Source organism: Lissotriton vulgaris, chromosome 6 (assembly GCF_964263255.1).
Source record: "Lissotriton vulgaris chromosome 6, aLisVul1.2, whole genome shotgun sequence".
In the NCBI taxonomy this organism is placed as follows: Eukaryota; Metazoa; Chordata; class Amphibia; order Caudata; family Salamandridae; genus Lissotriton; species Lissotriton vulgaris.
The window spans coordinates 1467711196-1467732456 of NC_141694.1; the positions used below are offsets into that span (position 1 = coordinate 1467711196).

General features: G+C 41.2%; 1 protein-coding gene across 1 annotated transcript in view; it reads left to right on the plus strand.

The window, feature by feature from the left end:
• Window positions 1–456: 456 nt before the first annotated feature.
• Window positions 457–21261, plus strand: part of SPRED2 (sprouty related EVH1 domain containing 2) — a 295818-nt gene continuing 275013 nt past the window's right edge. Inside the window, exon 1 of the mRNA XM_086927590.1 lies at window positions 457–841. Within this exon, the coding sequence (XP_086783716.1) occupies window positions 816–841 (26 nt within the window). The 5' untranslated portion in view covers window positions 457–815. The remainder of the gene's footprint in view (window positions 842–21261) is intronic.

Sequence of the window (21261 nt, forward strand, 5' to 3'; positions counted from 1 at the left end):
CAAACATGGGCCACATACTTATCTAACAACTTATTTTGATGCCCGGGCCTATTCTCTGCCCCACCCCGATCGAAAGAATGAGAGAATATTGTTTTAAAAATTGGCTCGCATTTGAATTATGGGTTTTAAAAAAAGGTGATAAAGTGATGAAATATCAAAATGTTAGATAAAACTAGCGGCGTCTTCACCTCACACATGCAGCACTGGTATGTTGCCCCGGATCCCTAACTTGAAAAGTTTGCCGGAGGCTATGGCCCGCTTGAGTGGCTAGGAGACGGTGGGGTACGGCGGCGGCTGAATGCCTGTACTATTGTAGTAGCTGTGCGTCGGTCGTTCGTCTAGTGACTGGTCTGGCAGCGCTCTGAGCTGTGGCAGGGGCGGGCGGCCGTCGGTGTCTGGTTTCTCCCCTCCCTCCAGTGCTGCAGCTTGGCAGCTGGTTGCTAGGATGACGTCATCGCTTCCGCCCCACTTCCTCTCCTCGGCGGTGAGAATCCAACATGGACTGAGGCTGCAGCCATGGGGCTCGGACGGGGCCACCGCCAGCCTCCCTCCCAGCTCCCCACTCGGCGCCTGTAAGCGGGAGCTCGCCGCAGAGGCGCTCTGACACGGCCGAGCTGCGCAGCTCTCTCTGGGACGGCCGTTCTTTTGCAGTTACACCTTGGTTTTCTTTTACTTTTGGAACAACCCCCCCTCGACTACCCCCGGATAACTATTTGAAACATAATAAAAAGTTGAGGAAGGTCCGAGAATGTGACCAAGAAGATGTGGAGCGCGGAGCCGCAGGGCGCTGCTGCGGGCCGCCGCTGAGGAGGAAAATGAACGAGGAAGAACAGCCGGAGGAGTGAGTTGGGGGCTCGGGCAGGAATGGGTTGTGTGTAGTGGGTGGGTGGTTGGTGCATGGGATTTCAGCCTTAGGGGCTCACGCGAGCTGCTGCACGCCCCCCCTGCCGCCGTGTTTACTTCTGCAGGGCTCGCGCTGGCGGCTACACGTCAGTTGCTGCCCAGGACTTAACGGGGTTGCCCCCGTCTCGGCAGGGACACCCTCCCCTGGCATGGACCATTTTAACAGGGGGCGGGGGGGGGGGGGCTTCAGATTTTAGGTGTCAACAGCGTTCCCTTACACTTTGGTGTTTCTGAGCCTTCCCCGCCCCCCTGTATTGTCGAGCGTGCGGAGGCCGAGGCTAGGGACATCCCCCCTCCCCCCCGCGTCAAATGGAAGCGCAAGCGTCGGCCATTTTTTTTCCTAGAGTCGCCTTCATTTGCATACAGCGTTTTCCATTCATAAAAAAAAGAGCTGGCGTGCGCCGCTGTTAGGGAGGAGGGTGCGCTGCGTGGAGGAGTCCGCGGTCTGGCCCAGCCGTTGGGCAAAGAGGCCTGGCTAGGTGAGGGGGAGTTGCCAGCCGCTTATAGTATGAGCAGATGGCCCCTCTTCCTTTCTGTCACGCTCAGTCTCTTGGTAGGCAGGGTGAGGCCCAAGACTGCGCAGCCCCGAGCAGGCCTCCTAGTTGCTGCTGCGTGGGCAGCCTCGCTCTGAGCAGTCCTTGGAAATGCACTCGTTCACAATGCCCTTTAAAGCTCCTAGGACGAGAAATGACCACTCTGCTTCCACGCGAGCTCTCCAGCTGCGCCCCATGTTCCTTCTTAGTGAGATTTGGATAGCCATGAAATCCCAATATGTCAGTCTAAAGTGGGGCGGTAGGGTTTAACACCTATGTACTTTGTTTGAATAAGCTCGTAGTTGATTTTTTGTTTCTAGATTCTTATACATTGAAAAAGAGTTGTATTGCCGGACTACGTGTTTTCTCAAAACTTTACATTGGTTTCTCCGAGTTTTAAACTGCGCGGCCTTGGGTCTTTGCTCTTAAGGTGTCCTCCGTTTATAGGAAGGAAGGCTGCAATATGCTTTTAATGCACATGTTCAGGAAAACAAAGTTATTTTAAAAGCTATACAAATAGCGGCATTAAAGTCTCTGTAGTTTAGTACAAAGTAATTGTGAAATGTGTATTGCTGAGACAACTTTTCATGTTGCCTATGACCTTAATATTGTGCCATCCACCTCATAGAACGTTAGAAAGGGAATTTCAATCCCCAAGTAAAGTGCATTGAGGAAACTGCATTTCTGAGCTATTGGGAGAGCAAAGCAATAAGTAAACAGCCATGCATTCCAGTCTTCCTTGAGGAAGGGAGGGGGTCCTAATGGAAATATAACATGACGACCTATGTGGAACTATCAAATCCTCAGCGTTATCAAAGCTACCATTTTCTGTAAATACTATGGAAGAACTCAACAAAAGGTTGTGTCGATTCAGTAGCAATCTATATTGATATGATTTTTGTTAATTTTTAATCAACTTTTTTTGGTCCACGCTGCCGTAAAGCATTTCCTGAAAACACAGATTAGATCTGTTTTGCTGCTTAAGCCTTTTTCCGGACGCATTTGTACTGTCGCTGTAATGTTAAATAACGCCAAGGATGGGCTATTGAGGTATTGACATGTAAATTCGCATGGCTATGTGATGCCCCTCTTGAATGTAATGTCACTTTACAAGGTTGTTTTTTGTTTGTTCTCTAGTCTCTCCACCTTCATGTGAACTCCTGGCGATTGCATAGTTAAGCAATTAAATTACTTGGTTATTCTTTTGTGCAGATGTGTTGACTTATTGCAATACCGAGGTTATGTCTATGGAATTAGTGGCAGTATAAGGAATCAAGTTTGGAGACGCATTCAATAATCGTTGAAAAATAAGCTGTCGTACATGGAATAGTTGGATCTATTTTTGATCAGACTTTACATGAAAAGGTGGCGGTGTGTTATGGCCACGTCAAGGAGTAGTGATTAACTTGTTATGCCTGCTCTTTTGACATCCCATGGCATATTTTTAAAAGTATGTAAAATAACAGCAAAACCACAGGATACTCCAAGCGGGTTTTACTGACCTAGTGGCGCCTTTTTAGCTTGAAGTACAGTACAGTGCTAAAACCTGGACCCCCCCAACAACACAAATTTTTAAAGGCGCCTTCACATACAAGACTACTCTGAGCTTTTATAACTCACGATAATCGTTTACTTTTTATTGGCATTTTTGAAGACTAATGCCCACTGTCTCTATACCTTGGTCCGGAATATTGTACAACTTTTTTTTTGTCTGAGGGATTTCAGATCGAATTTTAAATAATTGACTTTCTCCATTTTTTGGGGGGGGGTGGGGGATGTAGCAGTGACTGTTTTCCCACTATTACCACCCCTCTACCGCACTTGTGTGAGGTGGCTTATAGAGTTTCCTTGGTCCTTTGCATGTTTTTCCTGACATTGGTGGCATGATGCCTAATGACCATTACTAATTGGCAGCTGCCTGCACAGAAATTTTGGATAGAAAGGGTATCAAGTAAAAGTGAGGGGAAGCAGGCTCTCAATCCCGGACATTCTTTATCTTCTCAAGCTCCAATAGCTATATTTTCTATTGAGAGTATTGTTTCAAGCTGCAGTGTCAATAAACATTTAACGGAGAACATTGACACACTCGCAGTTGGTGATTTGGAAATATCCTCTCTCATTGGAGCTTTCGTTCCCTCGGCCTTTTGTTAATAGCTGTACTGCTTGCTAGACAGGTAGCTCTTTAAGTAGTGATGGGGCTCTGTAAACTCAAAGGCAGGCTGTGCTAACACAGGGCCCCAAAGGCCAAGGGCCCCTCTGCTGAAATGCCTGCTCAGTTAAAAATGCACACTGTCACAGCGATATTCTGGTTTAAATAACTAGCAGCCCGTAATGGAACATTTTAGGTCCTTAGATTGGTTATCTTTGCATTCTTGAATACTCTTTAAAACTGAGATCGAACGGGTACCTTGGGAGACACTGGTAGCTGCTAACCCAGGAAAGTAGTTAGTTCAAAGGGTCTGCTGTAGCCATATGTAAGAAGTTCACTTTGCAAGAAAAGGACACCATTTTCTTTGAGTGTTACTCCAAATTGAAAATTGCACATTTGATAGAAAATCATGTTTTTTGCTAAACTAACATGCTGATGTTTGAAATCAAACTGATTTGAAAATCCAAAACATATTTAATCTTCTCTTTGAATTATAGTTAATATCGAGTTATGGAGATTTATAGCCTTTAGTATTTCCTTTGTGTGGGTGAACACTTGCTTCTATTTCATCAGACATGTGGAGGCATTTAATTATGATAACATGTTTCTTGACAGTGCTGTCAGTAACCCTGTGGTTAGTGTTCTCATACAGTATTGCATTTTAAATATTGAGCAGCTAATACAGTATCCAGAATATAGACTACCACAGTATCATGAAATTGAGTATATAGAGTTAAGTGTGGTTTGGCTTTTTTAAGTCCACATCTGTTTATCCTGAAGATGTACTTATATTAAAGGTACACAGATGTGGAGTCTAGAATACTTATCTATACATGTTCCTTCACAGCATTGTATTAGTCAATAACCTGATTATGTTTTGGTATTGCTCAGATGTGGCATACATCTGGGTGTCCACTACTTTTAGTAATCTAACAAGGTATGACCATTTCTGTGATTACCTCATATGTAGTCTCAAATGCTACAATTTTCAAAGTCAGTAGCTCAGTTCCATTTTCATCAGTGTAGCTCTCCCTAAAGAAAATATTCGAGACACTTGCTTTAAAATGTTCTCTTCGAAATACCCTTCTGGGCAACTACTGTCATAAATATGAAGGGCATCTACGATTCGAATTTCTAAAGTTTACAATTGAATTGTAAATATCATTAATAAAGTACTTTTTTATGTAGAAAGACACTTCCCTCGTTAAATAATTGCAGATTACTTCCTGAAGCCCAGTTGGTAGTCACTACGTCATTAAGTCACATGGAACCTTTTTTATTTAGCCTTTAAAATGTTTATGTGGTAGGTTTGCATTCCCTCTGTTTGAAAGCCACACATGAGTGGCAGCCTCTTAAGTTTTGATGCTTAAACAATAGTTTTGACCCCTGCATACCCTGGATGCATCCAAATGTTAGAACCTTTTTGAACCCTGAACGTTATCACTGTGATTTTCTGTTCAGGCTGACTAGGCCTGACGTCATCGCTGTTGCGGTTGTTCAAAACATTCTTGGATTTTTAATGATTTTCACTTTTTAAGCAGTACGTGTATGTACACCTACATAACCTTCTTTATTAGCATAGCTCTCCTGTTTCGTTTACTGTTACTGAGTGGTGTCCAGTATTCAATCCAAGAATGTGTGCTGAAGCAAATATATGCGGGAACTGGAGCGAGTTGGTCAAACCATAAGAACACATTATTCAAGAGCCTTTAACCATAGAGGGAATCTTAAGGAAACGAAAATCATCTGAAATCAGTACATTTCAAAAATTCAAATGTATTTGCTTGCTGTTCATCTGGTTAAGACACATTAGTCGTTTACAAATACAAACAACTTCTTCTCTCCTGATTTGATACTATTACCATCCTTGTCGCTTTTGTTGGCATAATGCCAAAGTCATTTTGTGACCTTGTGCTCCTTTACAACAGGATCCTGGTGTTCTCTGATACAGGATCCTGGTGTGTGCTGATGTGGCGTCTTGCCAGCAGTATAACTGAGCGCTTACGGTTTGAGGCTGAGTGTTTGCATGTTATTTTCTTGCAATTCATTAGGTTTTGTTCTCACCACTTAAATTTATGTACCCCTGAAATTCCCATTGAATGTTATGTTTTTTTGCAGAGCTTGTTCTTCGATTTCTTTGCCTAATTACTTACTTGGAAAACTGCATATGCATATTTTATTTTTGATGGGCATAGGGAATGTCGGGGCATTTTTGTAAACCTGTTATTATTTCTAGGTGTAAGAAAAAACGTAGTTTGGTACTGATTAATTGAATCTGGCCCAGCATATATGTAATGCATGCTTTTTGTTGTAGAATTCTTTAATCTGGTATATGAGTATCTCTTGTCACATGTCTTTAGTTAGGCGTAGGATTTTTCACTTTTAAATGGCTTGAGTATTTTAGGTTCAGTGGGCATGAGTTTCCATATTGTGATTGTCCAATGCTTAATATCAGCTGTTAAAATATTTTTTCACACTTTGAAGTTACATTTACGTGGTTGAAAATAACCTACAGTACTATAATCATGTTCATGGTTCAGTTTAAAAATGGTTTAAATTTACCCTTAACAATGGAGCTTACTAACATAAAAATTCTACCTGAAGTTGAATTTCTGTAATCGCAAATTAATGATTGCCGGAGAATATGTGACCGCTCGTGTGTGAACCACATGCAAAGGACTGTGATCGCTTACAAAGTCTAACATATGTGTTTACCACTAATTTGCTAGTGTCTTCTCATCCTTGTAACTCAAAAGTTTACTCCTGCCAAATGCAGGGGTAAATGCTATCCAGGTTGGAATGGGGCATAAGGGTATAAAATAGGATATATTTCTGCTTGCAGAATTGTACAGCAGGTTCCACTTGATGGGGCAATTATGTATTTATGCATTTTAGTATTCATAAAAATCTGGCTGTCACATACTACCAAGACCTCTCCAAAATTGCAAAAGTACGAATTTTGCCAGAAATGCAGAACATACCTTACTTGCAGTACCAAATTGCTAAATTAAAAAAATGTAGGTTGAACTCTTGGAATTCAATTTCCTTTATCCTACTTATTGGTAACAGTACTACTGTAAATGGTTGACTACCTATTCTAAAGCGGTATTTATTAACGGTGACTAGTCGGATATCTCCATTTTGCACCTTTTTAATTTTCTATGTGTTGTGTTTACTGATGAGAGTAATACAGTATTAACCCCTGTGGAATAAACAATACGAATAACGTGATTTTGAACCATGACTGTTTTCTGTTGGTATTGTAAAGTGTTTGACTTTTGGGTATAGTCATTTGGATCCATTGCATACTTTATGGTCTTATCTAGTTTGAATTGGCTAGAGTGCATGTAGACTCTGTTTTATTGACAGCAAGAGTGACCGCAAAACTGAAGAGGTGTGTTTTTAGTTTCATCATATAGTCAATATAATTACAGTAAATGAGGAGAAATATGTAGAGGTAGTTACTGACTGAAGAAACGGTGTTCAGATAGGAGGAAAACATTTAATGTGCATCCAGTTTGAAGCCCACGTTTAAATCCAGTTTGAAGCCCAGGGTTGGACATCGTTCGCCGGTGAAGGGCCTATTCAGTAGACTGAAGGATAGTCTTTTGACCTTCAGAGTTTAAATTCAATTGGCGGCCTTTCATTTTCTCATGGGTAAGATACATGCCTAGAATTGATGAGAAGATTGATCCCCAAATCCAAGGAGAAAATTGGTGGCATCTGTGCACACTCACAGAAACACTGACCACAATCATAGGAAGTTGAATCTTAAATAAGACAGGTGAAAGGGAGGACTCTTATTAAGCACCACAAAAGGCAGTCTATGGACTAGAGGCATACATTGGTATGAGCACTGATCAAGCTATTTCTGACAATTAATATTTTATCAATGCCATCGTTAGATTAGTGAGTCGCATCTCCATAACCTGTTTGAGGTAGTTAGCATGGTTGACATTTGTCAAACGCTGCTGTCCATTCCAAAAAGGTTAAGAGTGGCGATAATGCCACTATCAGTGTTACAGCCTGCAATGATTCAGCATTGATTTTCATTAGTTATTCAATGTGTCTGGAAGGGTGAAGTCCGCTTTTAAGCTATTCAGCTGCTTAAAAATTTTTTTTGGGGCATAATTATCTTTACTCGTTTTCCCAATATTTTAAATTGGATGACCCGATAGCTCAGATGAGCCCATGTGTACAATGTACTTTATTTTAAATTTAATTTTTTCTAAAAAGCCACAATGTCTCCATGCCTCCTTGATGCTTGGGGAAAGAATAGTGCCCATAGTATGCAAGTTTTTTAATCTTTGTATACCATCATTGAGTAGCAGCACAAAATGACTTATTTGCTCATCTAGTTATCTTATATTTATTATTATTATTATAAGGGAAGAGTAGGGCAGTGGCTGCCCAGTACAAGTTAAGCATTCCGCTGTTAACACTATAGGTCTCAAGGGAGGAAGAACAAAAGGGAATCTGTAAACACCCTATCTCCTTAGAATGGGCGCAATCAATACATACCTTTACACATGAAACAAACCCCGCCGGAGACACCCGCAGTTTCAGTCTCAGACCCCCACCGGTACCTCCAGCTAGCTCTAACGCAGAAGTGCCACAAGAGAACCCGCCACTCCAGAGTCCATCCTGGGTAGTAGCCACGCAGAGAACTCCCCCCTAGACAACACAGGAAATACCGTAGAGGCTCACATCCCCGACCCTTACTCCGCGCACACACACCACCATACCTTCACACCCTACTCAAGGAATAATACCATCAACACGATCGATTCCATTAATTCTTGGTTGGAAAGCTCCCTCCCCTCTCTTCTCCCTATAGTTTACCCCAACAGTTGAAAAGTTCGCAAGTTTGTGTTGGACGACTCCGCCATAGATTTATTGGGAACGCATATAGGCAAGATTAGGCAAGACAACACTGGGAAGTCCCCACAACAGCAAACAATTCACGTACGACCAGAGGTGGCAAACTCCATCCGACCAGGACACAGAGTTGCTGATGAGTTAAGAACAACGTGTAGACTCCCCCCAGACAGTTTTTTACCATGGGCAATAGAGTACGGACATTGTGACAGCAGAATGTACGTAGTCACGGACTAAACAGATATAAAATCATCAAACAGCAAAATGTACGCTGATGATCATGAGTACTTGCACTTCCTTGTAACTGTGTTTTAAAACATTGCACTAATGTACTGAGTCAAAATGTCATAACATGTTGAAACCCAATAAACAAATTTAAACAAAAAAAAACACTATAGGTCTCAATAGTGTTTAGCTCAAGAATACTTGAAAAAGAGGTGATTCTTATGGGTCCTGCGAATTTTGGAAAGGTCACTTGAAGTCCTATAGAAATTTTGATGTATATTGATCTTTATTTCCCGATTTGTTTTACTTCTTGTTTAATTCATTCATTACAATCCTAGGCAATAATTCACTTGACGAAACAACCCGTGTTACATTAAATCAATGGCTTCATCAGGAATAAAAAAAACATTTTACAATAAATACACGACTTTGCAACTATGCAGTAATTACCTGAAAAAATAAACAACTTGTTCACTCAAGCATACTGTGCAAATGATTCTCAATTGCGAAGACGCGCGGCACTGTATAATTAAAAATGGCTCAAAGAGCTACAGTTGATTTAGTAGGCTCTATTATATACCAGAGTCAGATAATTTAGTACTTAGTATACACATTCTATGAGTAAGGGCTGACAGCCATGGTGTAACCAAATGTTCAATATCTTTTCTTCTCAAATTATTGTATTTTGGTTGTCTTAAATATGGAAGCATTTTTAGAACCCTGCAAAATAATTTACAACTTTTAAAAATGACACCAATCAGTCAAGTTGAAGAGGACATGTAGTTTCATTTTTTTGTGAGAAATCTGAACGTTTCTGGCATCTTCAAATATGTTTCAGAGTTTACATATTTCATAATATAAAGAAGCAAGTTGGATGGTGGAACCTTTCTTTAAGAAGCACCTGACCACAATAGCCCAATTAATATTTCCCCTCTAAATATCAACGAGGGAGTAGTGTGCACACTGACAACCACCCACCATCACAATGGCAGTTCTATATAGAACTTTGAGATACAAAACGTAAATTTAAGCAAAGGTGCACCACAACAAGGACTTGTGAAAACTAAGGTCTTCTAGTTTGCACACAAGATATATTCAAAAGAAATTTTTCATATGAAACCGGACAATTTTTTTCTCAAAAAAGATAAATAGCAAAGTATTCTGTTACAATTCGATAGGGGACCTACGGTTCCTGGAACTAGCATTCATATGTAGTTTGAAAGAAAACGGATGTGTGTTAAATGATGAGATATCCCATGGGATCAATACTTTCAAGAATTACAGCGAGTCAAGGGATGTGCTTAGCCATTTATTCAGTGGCTTCGAGCAGCATGTCCCCTTTCTTGTTTTATCTTGATTTATGGTATAATGTACAGTGGTCCGTACTCATTCGAATCCAGCTGCAGATTCGTCAAACCAACGCTGTTCCAGAATCGTCCGTAGTCGTGTGTCGTCCCCTTCCCGTCTAAACCAGTTCGTATAGAGCCTGGTGAGAGAATTGTAACAGAATACTTTGCTATTTATTGAATCATACGAAACACTTGACGTTTTTGAACCAGTGATCCAGCGACCACACACGATTTGGCCATAGAAGTCGCAACTGGACTTCTCCAATACAACATCGTCGCGCTTAAGGAGCTTCCACTACTTATCTTGCCCTCAAGAAGTCCCTGTAGGGACGAAACGCGTCGGCTGTGTCCTTTAACATTTGGAATGAATAAAGAAAAATCTTTTTTGAGAAAAAAATTGTCCGGTTTCATATGAAAAATTTCTTTTGAATATATCTTGTGTGCAAACTAGAAGACCTTAGTTTTCACATGTCCTTGTTGTGGTGCACCTTTGCTTAAATTTATATTTCATAATATATTGACATACTTATTTCACCTCTAGTGGCTACACTATAATCAGATGTTGGACACTGGTGATCTTTTGAAAAAATAGATTGCATACATTCAGGTGAATCTTATTATATTGTGCACATTTCAGTCATCTTGCAATGGGATTTCCTTAATGGTAAACCCATTCCAGGAGCTCGCAGCGTACGCTGCTGGGTGCACTGGCATGGAGCGGATGTGCTGAACTCCCTTAACAGCCGCTTCCCCTGGTCTCCCCAGCTGCTTTTGCGGGAGGTGAGGCTCCTCCTCATCTGCACGTCTTTCTGGGTATCACTTCTGGCAGCGCTCTTCAGATCCAGTGTTACCAGTGCGAGGAATTCCATCTGAACAACATCCATCTCACTTCCTGAGTTCATTGTGAACTGTCCAGTGAATATCCAGGTGATGTGCCAGAAGTAAATCTTCGAGAACAGCCAGGGCATGCCGTGCTTGTGATTTATTTTCCTGCTATTCTAAGCGGGGCGCACTACATTGTCAGGCCCGAGAGGACGGGCATCGCAACATTGTGCTTTTAGCACCAAATGACTTCTGCAGGCCTCGCTACATCATTGGTGGGGGCCTTGAGTCCCATATCTCATTGCCAGTCCTGGGAGTAGAGGCTGAGCAACATCATCATGCTTTTTAGAGCCGAAGGACTCGCGCACGACATGCTACATAATTGGTGGGTTCTGCACGCCCCATATCTCACTTCCAGGCCCGGTAGGAGGGGCTGAGCAACAGTATTGCGTTTTTAAGCGCCAAAGGACTCCAGTGGGCGGCAGACACGCCAGGCCAAGAGCGGGCTTGTCTTTAGCCGTAAGAGGCTGGGCTGGGCCACCCCTCTTCGTTCCTGGGCCTAACTTCATTATACAGTGAGCCAGTATTATTGGAGGTTAATATGGGGCACACCATTTTGGGAATCTGTTATCTTTTAAGTGGCGTTCTAATTATCTATCTTGGCATTAACTTTAAAACCAGCTGGGCTCTAAACCAGGAGGAACATGGGCAAACGTGAACTACCTGGGGCCAAAGATAATGCTAATGCCAGACCATCCCATGGTACCACGCTGGATTCCTTTTTGACTCGTGCCTTTTGGGTGATTTCCAAAGCGATAGACCTCAGTAGAGATGCTTGTCTCTAGAAACTGGGAGGGCTTTAATTGTCCTTCGCTGAGCCAGTTAGGACATCAACCTTGCCAAGGGACTAGTGGCTCTTTCAGTCTATGCAGCCCACAGTGCAATGACTCTGAGCCCCAAGCTTATTTTCCACCTACTGAAGCGCTCAATTATGCAGTAATTTCTATTGTTGGTGACTGTGGGGCTTTTTCTAAAAGAATTTGCCAACTGGCAACTCCAGAGCCCGCACACACAGGAATCCAGGGAAAACACTATGGCTGTCATCCAGCATCTTGGTCCGTCTCCACCATCTGCTAATTAAATTGGGACTAGATTTTAGACTAGTTTAAATCAATGATTGCTGTTTGTGTTACTCCACTGGTGGACTGGTTGCGAAGCCTGGAAAATGTTGTTCAGGAACTAATGAAGTTGCATGCTAACCAGAAGGCCTCTCTCGATTTCTTCCCACATAGAGCCTCTTAGCTTAGAAACGGCTTTGGGTCTGATTTCAGCTGTTAGCACCCCTAGTTCGGCCACACATCTATCTCCAGTTGATGTTGTTTATACAGATGTCCAGATCCCTAGCTCACAAGTTTGGGGGACTTTGGTGCCTCAGAGAAAGGGGGGGGGGGCATCCACAGAGGGTTAAAGGGCCTGAATGTATCCCATGATAAGAATATTAGATCCCATGCTCAGCATGATATTAACCAGCCATGTTTAAATCTCCAAGAATATTGTCCGTATGTTGCTGCCATAACGGGTTTACTAACCTTGGCCTCCCCTTTAGAGGAATCTACCTCCCAACTTACCAATAAGATGTGTCACTGACTGATCCATAATTCAAACTTAAACCGTAGTGAATATAATGGCATTCTGTTTGTAAGAGGAGTAGAGTGGGTTGGCCCCACTGTCAAGCAGATGAGGGGGGATTGCATAGTGATGAATTGCAAGCACCCAAATCTGGCCTGCTGCCTTATCTCAAGCAATGCTAGGAAGCATTCCTTGAACAAAGGCATTAATAGTCTCCTATTTTTTTTATTTAAACATCTGCAACCCAGGATGCAGTCAGGGCATCACAGACCCCCCCCACTAATGGCTTGTGAGCCTGCTAGACCAGTTGTTCCTATGTCTAATAGATTCCTCCTTCTGTCGGACCTGGATTGTAATGATTGACACCCAGAGGACCTAAGTGTCCACAGATGTAGCTAAGATACCCATGCCCAGCCCTCCCATCAGTCTTGGTTCCATAGCAAGGGTCTATTTTAAGGTTTGTATGTTGGAACATCGCTGGTATTTGGGCCAACCATCTGCTCCGGAGCGGATTGATTTTATTACTCAGTTTGACATAGTTCTGCTACAAGAAACTTTGGCCCATGAGGATATTATTGGGATGGCTTTTGAGAGTTTCACTATTTCAGTCTTTGCTTCATTGGGGCAGAGAGCCATGCTGTCATGATTCATGTCTCTAAGCTTTTTAAAATTGTTCCGATTTACCCATAACTGTAATAGGATGCATATTTTGTGGACTCTTTTTTTACCCAATAAGTTTAATTTCTTTCTTATCTATATTTATAACTCAGTCTGTAAAAAGCAGCTGTGACTCCCTAGACTTTCGATGCCGCTTGGTGCAAACCACCTCTAATTTACCTTGATATTAGTTATCAAAATAACGAGGCAGGCGCTGGAAAAGTGGAAAATGAAGAACAGGTTTATTACTCCAGGAGGAGAACACATCACTTCTGACACTGGGGCTGTCATCAGGAGGTGCTCTAACTTCATCTCATTTTGGCTCTTCCTTTTATATAGATTTTACACAATGCATTGTTGTCATGTCAGCCCACCTTTGTTATATCAACATGTTTATACACGATTTGAGTCCCCCCTCCGAGCGTATTGTCATACAAGCCCCACTGTTATTCTCCTCCCACCCGGGTCAAACAGACAATATTATGGTATAACAGGGCCTTGCTTCAGGGTCTAAAACATGTGAGACCGGTCGGATCTAAGAGTCTGTTCGTTTGATAAAACAGGTTCCATTGTTGGTGAAAACAAGTCTTGCTGATTGCAGTGCAATAGATCATGTTGCAAGGGTCATCTTAGTATCTGAAATCTTTGGTTAGTACACAAGTGTGGGGAGGGGAGAAGAATGCAAAAGTTCATAAGTTCATTAGTTATCGAGGACAGGAAGAGGTGGTGGTTTAGCCAAAGGGCGCTAAGGGTTGTTGTGGCAATAGAATGTCTCTTTGAAGATACCATAAAAGGCATGCCTGTTAGTTAAGGCCTCAGCACACATATCAGGTTTGGTCAGAGGGCCAGATGGGTGCTAGTGAGGGTAGGGTGAGAAAGAGGTGACCATCAGAATACAAAATGGCTGCGGTTGATCAAAATGACTGCGGCTTATGTAAATGAAAGAACTTTCGCCAGACAAGATGGCGCAGGTAATGTTCATGTTTGTTATTTTAATTCAAATAAGACTATAATCTAGGCTTTCAGATAGACACTTTTCAAGCGCTGTCATTCTTGAAATTCCTGCTTTTTAGTCATTTTAATTGTTTTAAATGTTATATTAGGTGGAGATTTTAATGCTAAACTGGGTTCTAATTCCACAGTGTCTGACACTGTTTTGCTAAGCGATATGCCAATCTTTACTAAATCACCTGATTTTAGTGGGTGGAGGCTGTATCAAGCCCTGTTCAACTCAGCCCCTCCAGTGTGGTGGAAATTGCCCCTTGCTTTTGATGACTGGGGGCCTTAGTTCAACTATTGACTGTTTTTATCTAAGAATGGAACGTTTTGCTCATTCAGTTGGTGGGGGGTTTGACCGAAAATTGTTATAGTGGCCATAACCCCATTGAGTTCATTGTCTGTCTACCTTACTGTTCCCACTTCTCGGTTTCACCTGATATTACCGACCTGTCCCAGAAAGACAAGGGTCTCAGGATAAAATGTAAAGTAATCCATATTCCGACCCTGATGCGTTCACTAATTGCTTCGAATGTAGGAATATTAGTTTACTGTTTTATAACTCTCAGCCTTCTGCCCATTGATACCTTGGATGCTCTTCAGACCTTACACCATGGTTACCAAGCATTCATGTGACATCTGTCTGCCATCAATCCTCTTCTCATGCACCAAGAGTGAAAGTCAAACCATTAACTTCTAATGTAAAACGTGAGCGGGAAAGTGATACTCAACTGGTGGCTGAATTGCAAAATGTGAAACCAGAAAAATTGGTATCAGTCCTGGCTGCCCCACTTGATGAAATTTTGTGATTCTAGGTAATTGGTTAATTTCACTTTGCCTCCTGTTTCTTCATTACTACATATGTGAGCCCCTTAAAATACACAAGTCAGGATGTGTGCTGTACAAAGCCATCATTGGTGTGTTATTTAATAAACTATAATGTTCCAATTAGGTAACAGTCAAGGCTACTACACCCAAGGTGCACCCTTATAAATGACTTGCCTTCTGGTTCACTAATGGCATTATTTTCAGAATGGGGCAGCATGAATGTTTCCAAGATCATGTTTGAAAACCATTACAGCTAATAAATGCCTCTAGGTGCACCAATACAATCTGATCCACTAAGGTAAAACGCTCATGCGTGTTAAAAAATAACCTCTTTGCAAACTTAAAAAAACTATCGTGTTTTTACATGTTTAGTGCAAGATGTCTTTAAAATTAAAGGTGTTCCTAAAGATAAGTTTTCATGGACTCCTTCTTTACCATTGCTTTAATTAACATGTAAATACAGTTTGCCTGTTTGTTTCTCAGTTTTTTGAATGTTTCTGCTTTTTGAATGTTTCTGCTCTGTCAAGTGAGCAGCAGCCCAGTGCTGCTGTTCACCAGGGGGCTGCAAGTAAAGGTCAGGAGGGGCACATATAGCCCCTGGGCCACACTTTGAGTATCCCTGCCTTAAACCAATCCACCAGAATAATTCTGTTAAACCAATTCTCCAGAACAATTCTGTTCGATCTCTCTGGATGTAGAATGGTATGACCATCTGGATGTTTGACAAAGAATTTGATTGCTACCTGTAGGCTCCGAGAAATCCTTAACACACATCCCAGGAATCTGGAAAGTATTACAACAGCAATGCTAGCATATAAAGAGGCTATTAACACCATCAGTGCTGCAGCAATTCCCCCTCTGTGCTACTTCGGATTTATTCCCATTGTTCATGACGAGCTGAGCTCGTCATGAGCACACGAGCAGTGTACTGCATGACGAGCTGAGCTCGTCATGCGCATCGAAGGGGTTAAGAGGAGGAAATTAGCAGTAAAGGAGGAAACATAGGAATGCCTAGTTTTTGCATGCAAAGCCAGAGACTTAAGGGGGTTTTGGGAGTTTGTGAACGTTAAACAGGCACCCTTACCTTGGCCCCATAGGCTAGGTTATAACATCAACCTAGATAGATGGACGGGCCATTTTCAGCAGATTTACTCTCTAGGAATGAGTGTCCTGGCGGATTTTGTAGAGGAGACCCAACGGTTTTCTTTAAGAATTCTTTTGAGCTTGAAGATTTCTCTAACGATATCTTGAATAGCCCATCTAATAAGACCCCTAGGCTAGATGGGGTGCCCTTGGACCTCAACAAGGTCAGCATCCATCTATGGGCCACTTTGATCAACAACATTTTAAATGCTGCAGAACCTGTCAAAATCCCCAATTAGTGGAAAATCGCAACTATTGTGCCAGTGTTTAAGATGGCAAGTAAACAGGACCACAGCTGCTAAAGACCAATGTTGTTGTTAGACTCTGAAGTTAAGATTGTGGGGTGTGTTATACAGACTCGAACTGAGGTTTGGGCCCAGCACAACAATATCTTCTGTTCAGTACAATTTTGGTGGTTAAAATGGTTTTAGGGAAGTTCTGGGGACCATGGAATAGTGTCTGAACCTCAATCTTATCATAGGGAGATGATATAGAAGAAAAGAAAGGGGCAAGCTATTTAGCTTTTATGAATCTTAGTAGTTCATTTGAACATATAATCAGTCCAAGCTGAGACATTTTATCTAGCATTAGCATGCCTTCTACCTTGATTGATTTCCTACGGGACTTACATACAGAGGTTAGTTCCTCTGTTAAATAAGATACCAGGGAAGAAAGCACCTCTTTTTTTTTGCTTTTCCACTGGGAATTTGATAAGGCTGTGTTTTGGCCTAACAAGGCTGTGTTTTAGCCCATATTTTATTTTTGTTCTACATTAATGGTCTGAATTCATTTTTGGTTTCCAATGGGAAAGATATGCCAAAGGTGAAATCCCTTCTTTTTACGCTGATAACATAGTCCTGCTCTCCCGCACCCCTAATGGTTTTAGGGGCATCATTGATGCCTTTAAGTTTATGGACGATCTAGACTTGGACACCAATATTGCCAAGACGCATTATATGGTGTGTGGGAGGCAGACTTGCAGCGTCAGACCAATTTCCATTAGTTTCAAAAACACTGTAAGGGTCTGCAATTTGCCTTACTTGGGTATTACCTTTGACTACCAGAACTGTTGGTTACCCTGCCTTTCAAATCGCTGTTTGTGCTTCAATCATGTGTGGCATTGTTTACGTTTGCCGTTAGTGTTGGTAGCAAACCTATTCTCCCCCCCTAATCCAGTTTGCTGGATTTGAATAAAATGAATTGCTTTCCCATTCTGACTTGTGTGGCTGCCATGCAGGGATACCTCAATTGTTCGAAATTACAGCAGGAGGAGAACCGCTTCTGTAGGAGGCTGTTCTGTTTAGGTCCAGGTAGTTCTAATTTGTCTGCCCATGAAGAACTAAACATAGCCTATGTTGATGATGTAATTAAACTTGCTCTGCTCCTCTTGTAGATGGAGACTTTGAGCAATCTGCATACTCCCTTCATCTGCGATGTGATCTGGATTGCTTAAATTGAGAGAATGGTCATAAAGTCCCATGACTTGATTATGGAAGGAGAACTGCATCATCATTGGTAGGATTGATTTGTATAATTCTCCCCATATGATGGGCATGGGTGAGCATGCGAAAGTCAAGAAACTATTCAACAAGCACGCCTCAGATGTAAAAACAATTCTGTCTTTGGGCAAACCAACCCTCAGAGACTACTTGGTTACAAAAATTAATGTTGGACCCGAGCCTTCTCTTTCCCTTGTGAGAAACCAATGAAAAGGGTACCTTTCACTACTTTTCGAATAGGCTTCATTAGAACCCATCTCTGTTTTCCAGCAGGCCAATTTGACTGGAGTTCTATATGGATTTACCTGTGTAATAATATTTCACCACAGGCACCATGACACTGTACCTTATTTTGCAGCTACTATGAACCCTTCCGATGCAGCCACTTGTTCCCTGTCCTTAGTAGACCCCTTTGTTTCCGACAACATAGACCAGCCTTCTTTTACCATCAAATGTTATCTGTTCGTTATGCTGTAGGGGCTGCAAATGCACAAAACAATGAATTCTTAGCATATCTTTTTTAAACAGTGTGTTTTAATTTAACAATCTGTTCAACTTAACTAAATGTTCTATAGTGAGAGTGAATACTTTGTTTGATTAATAATAATCATTACAATGATTGACAACCAACAATAACATGTTGGACAGTTGCTAACATATTTACACATGGGGCAGTAAAAGGGCGTTAACTGAACTCCTGTATCTTTGCTTACATTATTTCCTCATGATGGCAATTTAATCCATTAATACCGTCACGAATAAATAGTAAAACATAGGAGGGTATGGTTTTTAACAGTAAATAGTTATGTAAAGACCTAATCGACACCCGTCAGAAAATACATAGTCTTTATTTGTTCAAGCTGTTTAAATGTGGACTAGATTTAGACTATAAATCCTTTCTGTTAAAACACATTTAAAAACCATAATGAGCCATTTTAGTTTTAACGTCATACTAAAACAATGAGACAAGACACTAAAAAACACACAAAAAACTAATAACTAATCCACTGATGGTACAGTTCTATTTGTGAATAGATAAAAACCCTACATATGATGGTAGAAACTTCAAGGTCGCACAAAGCAGAGGACAATAAATAAACAATGTGCAAAATGCCATATTATGTAAAGTTATACAGTAAAGTTAACAGGTCAGCAAAAAAACGGGCTTAGTTCTCCCCAGTATGAATTAACAATTGTTGGCTTGCTGGCTCTCACAGTTTGTAAGTCTTTTTACTGCTCTTGTAGCGAACTTGGTGAACCGGATGTTAAACACTGGATTATCAATGTTATATATTTTTTGATGTGCCATCCATCTATAAATTTAACACTTCACTTTTATCTAGGTATGTCTTTATTACCTCATTTAGATTTATTCAATGTTATTTGTACTTTTTGCTTTTGTATTCTTTTATGATTATTTTTTAATAGAATACATATTTACAATATATGAATTCGAAGATTACCACCCATGTGTGAGCATGTTTCCTGTTGTGCGTAACCTATTGTAAAAAAAAGCCAGGTGTTGGGTTATCATTAATAAGGAGGAAATCAGATACATTAGGCTCTTGGTACAAGGAAATGCGCATCACAAAAATAAATGAGAAAGAGATCAAGATTCACAATTCTACAAGCCTCAATAAGGTGAGATGGCATTGGAAAAATCATTGGATTAGCTAATTTATCTTTTTGAACCTTAGGTTGATCTAATGATTATAAGACCGATTTGTTATACTTGCTGAGGATAAAAATCCACTGTTGTGCATGTGTATATTGCAGAGGAACACAATGCACATTTACTTTTTCTACTGTACGGTTACTCAGTGTCAGAGGAGAAAAGGAGCTTTCTTGGATGGACAAAACGAACTATTTCAGGGATAAGGGCCAAGGAAGTAACATTTGAAGGCCCGTTCTGTGAGTTTCTGGAGGGCACATTTGGTCTTTTTATGGTATTTATCTGGCATTTAATTACCTGGATTTGAAATGCCTTTGGGTAAATTACATTTAATTTGCGTACCTGGAAATTTGTGAGGAGCTAAGGGCTCAATGTAGTAATTCTGTATAGCAGTGCCACAAAATGTTGTGTTTAGCTTTCAGAGATATTCTCTGGTGAGGTTGTGCCACATGATCGTTACTTGTGAAGGTAGTTGGTTAAAGAACATGAGCAATATGAGCATTAGTTTTCCAAAGGTCATAAGGGAGACATTGTGGGGCCACCTTAGTCTTTTCTCGATAGGCTGGATCACCTTCAAACCCCTGACCCATGCACACAAAGCACTCCACAACACTGGCCCAGAATACCTCAACAGCAGACTGTCATTCTACGTACCCAACAGAGAACTCTGCTCCGCCGACCTCTCACTGGCCACAGTCCCTCGCATCCACAAAACCACTTCCCGGGAAGATCCTTCTCCCACCTGGCCGCCAAGACATGGAACTCCCTCCCTCCCCACCTACGACGAACAGAAGACCCACAGACCTTCAGGAGTCTACTCAAGACTTGGCTCTTCGACCGCTAGCTGCGGCCACCCTCCCCCAGCACCTTGAGACCCTTGCGGGTGCGTAGTGCGCTCTAGAAAGTTCCTGATTGATTGGTTGATATTTTGATGTCAAGTCGGAACATATTTTTAAGAACATTCGGATTTCACCACTAGTTCTTATTTTAGCATTGTGTACAAACAAAGTTAAAGTGCATCAACATTGCTCTTTGCTAATATGTTTCTTCAGCTCTATTACTTCAAGTCTTGTGTCTGCTGCACTTATTTCGCATTTTAATCGTTTTTTAGGTCTGGCTTGACAGCTGGGTGTGAGTAACTGAAAAAGAGCTTTTAGAAGTATTCTAGACATATGGTGTTAGACTCTGACCACGTGTTTGTTCTCCTGAATACAGCACTTGGTTGGACAACATGCGCTTCCACTGTAAAATAGCGCCTGTATTGCAGGTTTTTGCTTTGATGGACAGATAACTCTTAATACAGTAGGAGTGTGTTGATTATGGTGGAAAGCCAATAATAGAGGCTGTTGGTCTGATGTGTTTATAATTAAAAGTTACAATAAAGATGGTAGGATTAACATATTTATGGTGAAATGTATATGGTAAAGTCATTAAACATTCAAGGGTTGATTGCTAATACTTTATATTCACTCCTGCACAGAGGTATGTGGCTACTTGGAGTCTCACAGATAACCATAGTAGGCAGTAGATAGTATTTTCCTTTAGCAACCGTTTTTTTGTATACATTTTTGTGATTTTATGACTGCCAAATGGTTGCCTTATTGGAAATCTTACGCTCCATACAATAGGAGGAAGGATTTGTATATTGTCTTCCAACTGTAATGTGTTAGATCTTTCTAATTTCATAACTGATTGCTCGATGGTTTCCAGCTTATGCATACTTTAGAGGTCATGTGCTGGTTATGGGGGTACACCAGTGGTAAAGCCTATAGGTATCACTGGTTCATTTGGGAAAGTTGCGTCAAATTCCATATGCATGATTTGGTTTTTATGAAAACTTATGACATCTACTGTGCCTAACTTTCTTAATGTGAAAACATGCTAAAGGAAATAGACTTTAAAGGGTGTTTTTTTTTTTTTTAAAGTACATTGTGCTAAAGCCTGTAAGCTAATATATTATTACATGGAATCTCTCAAA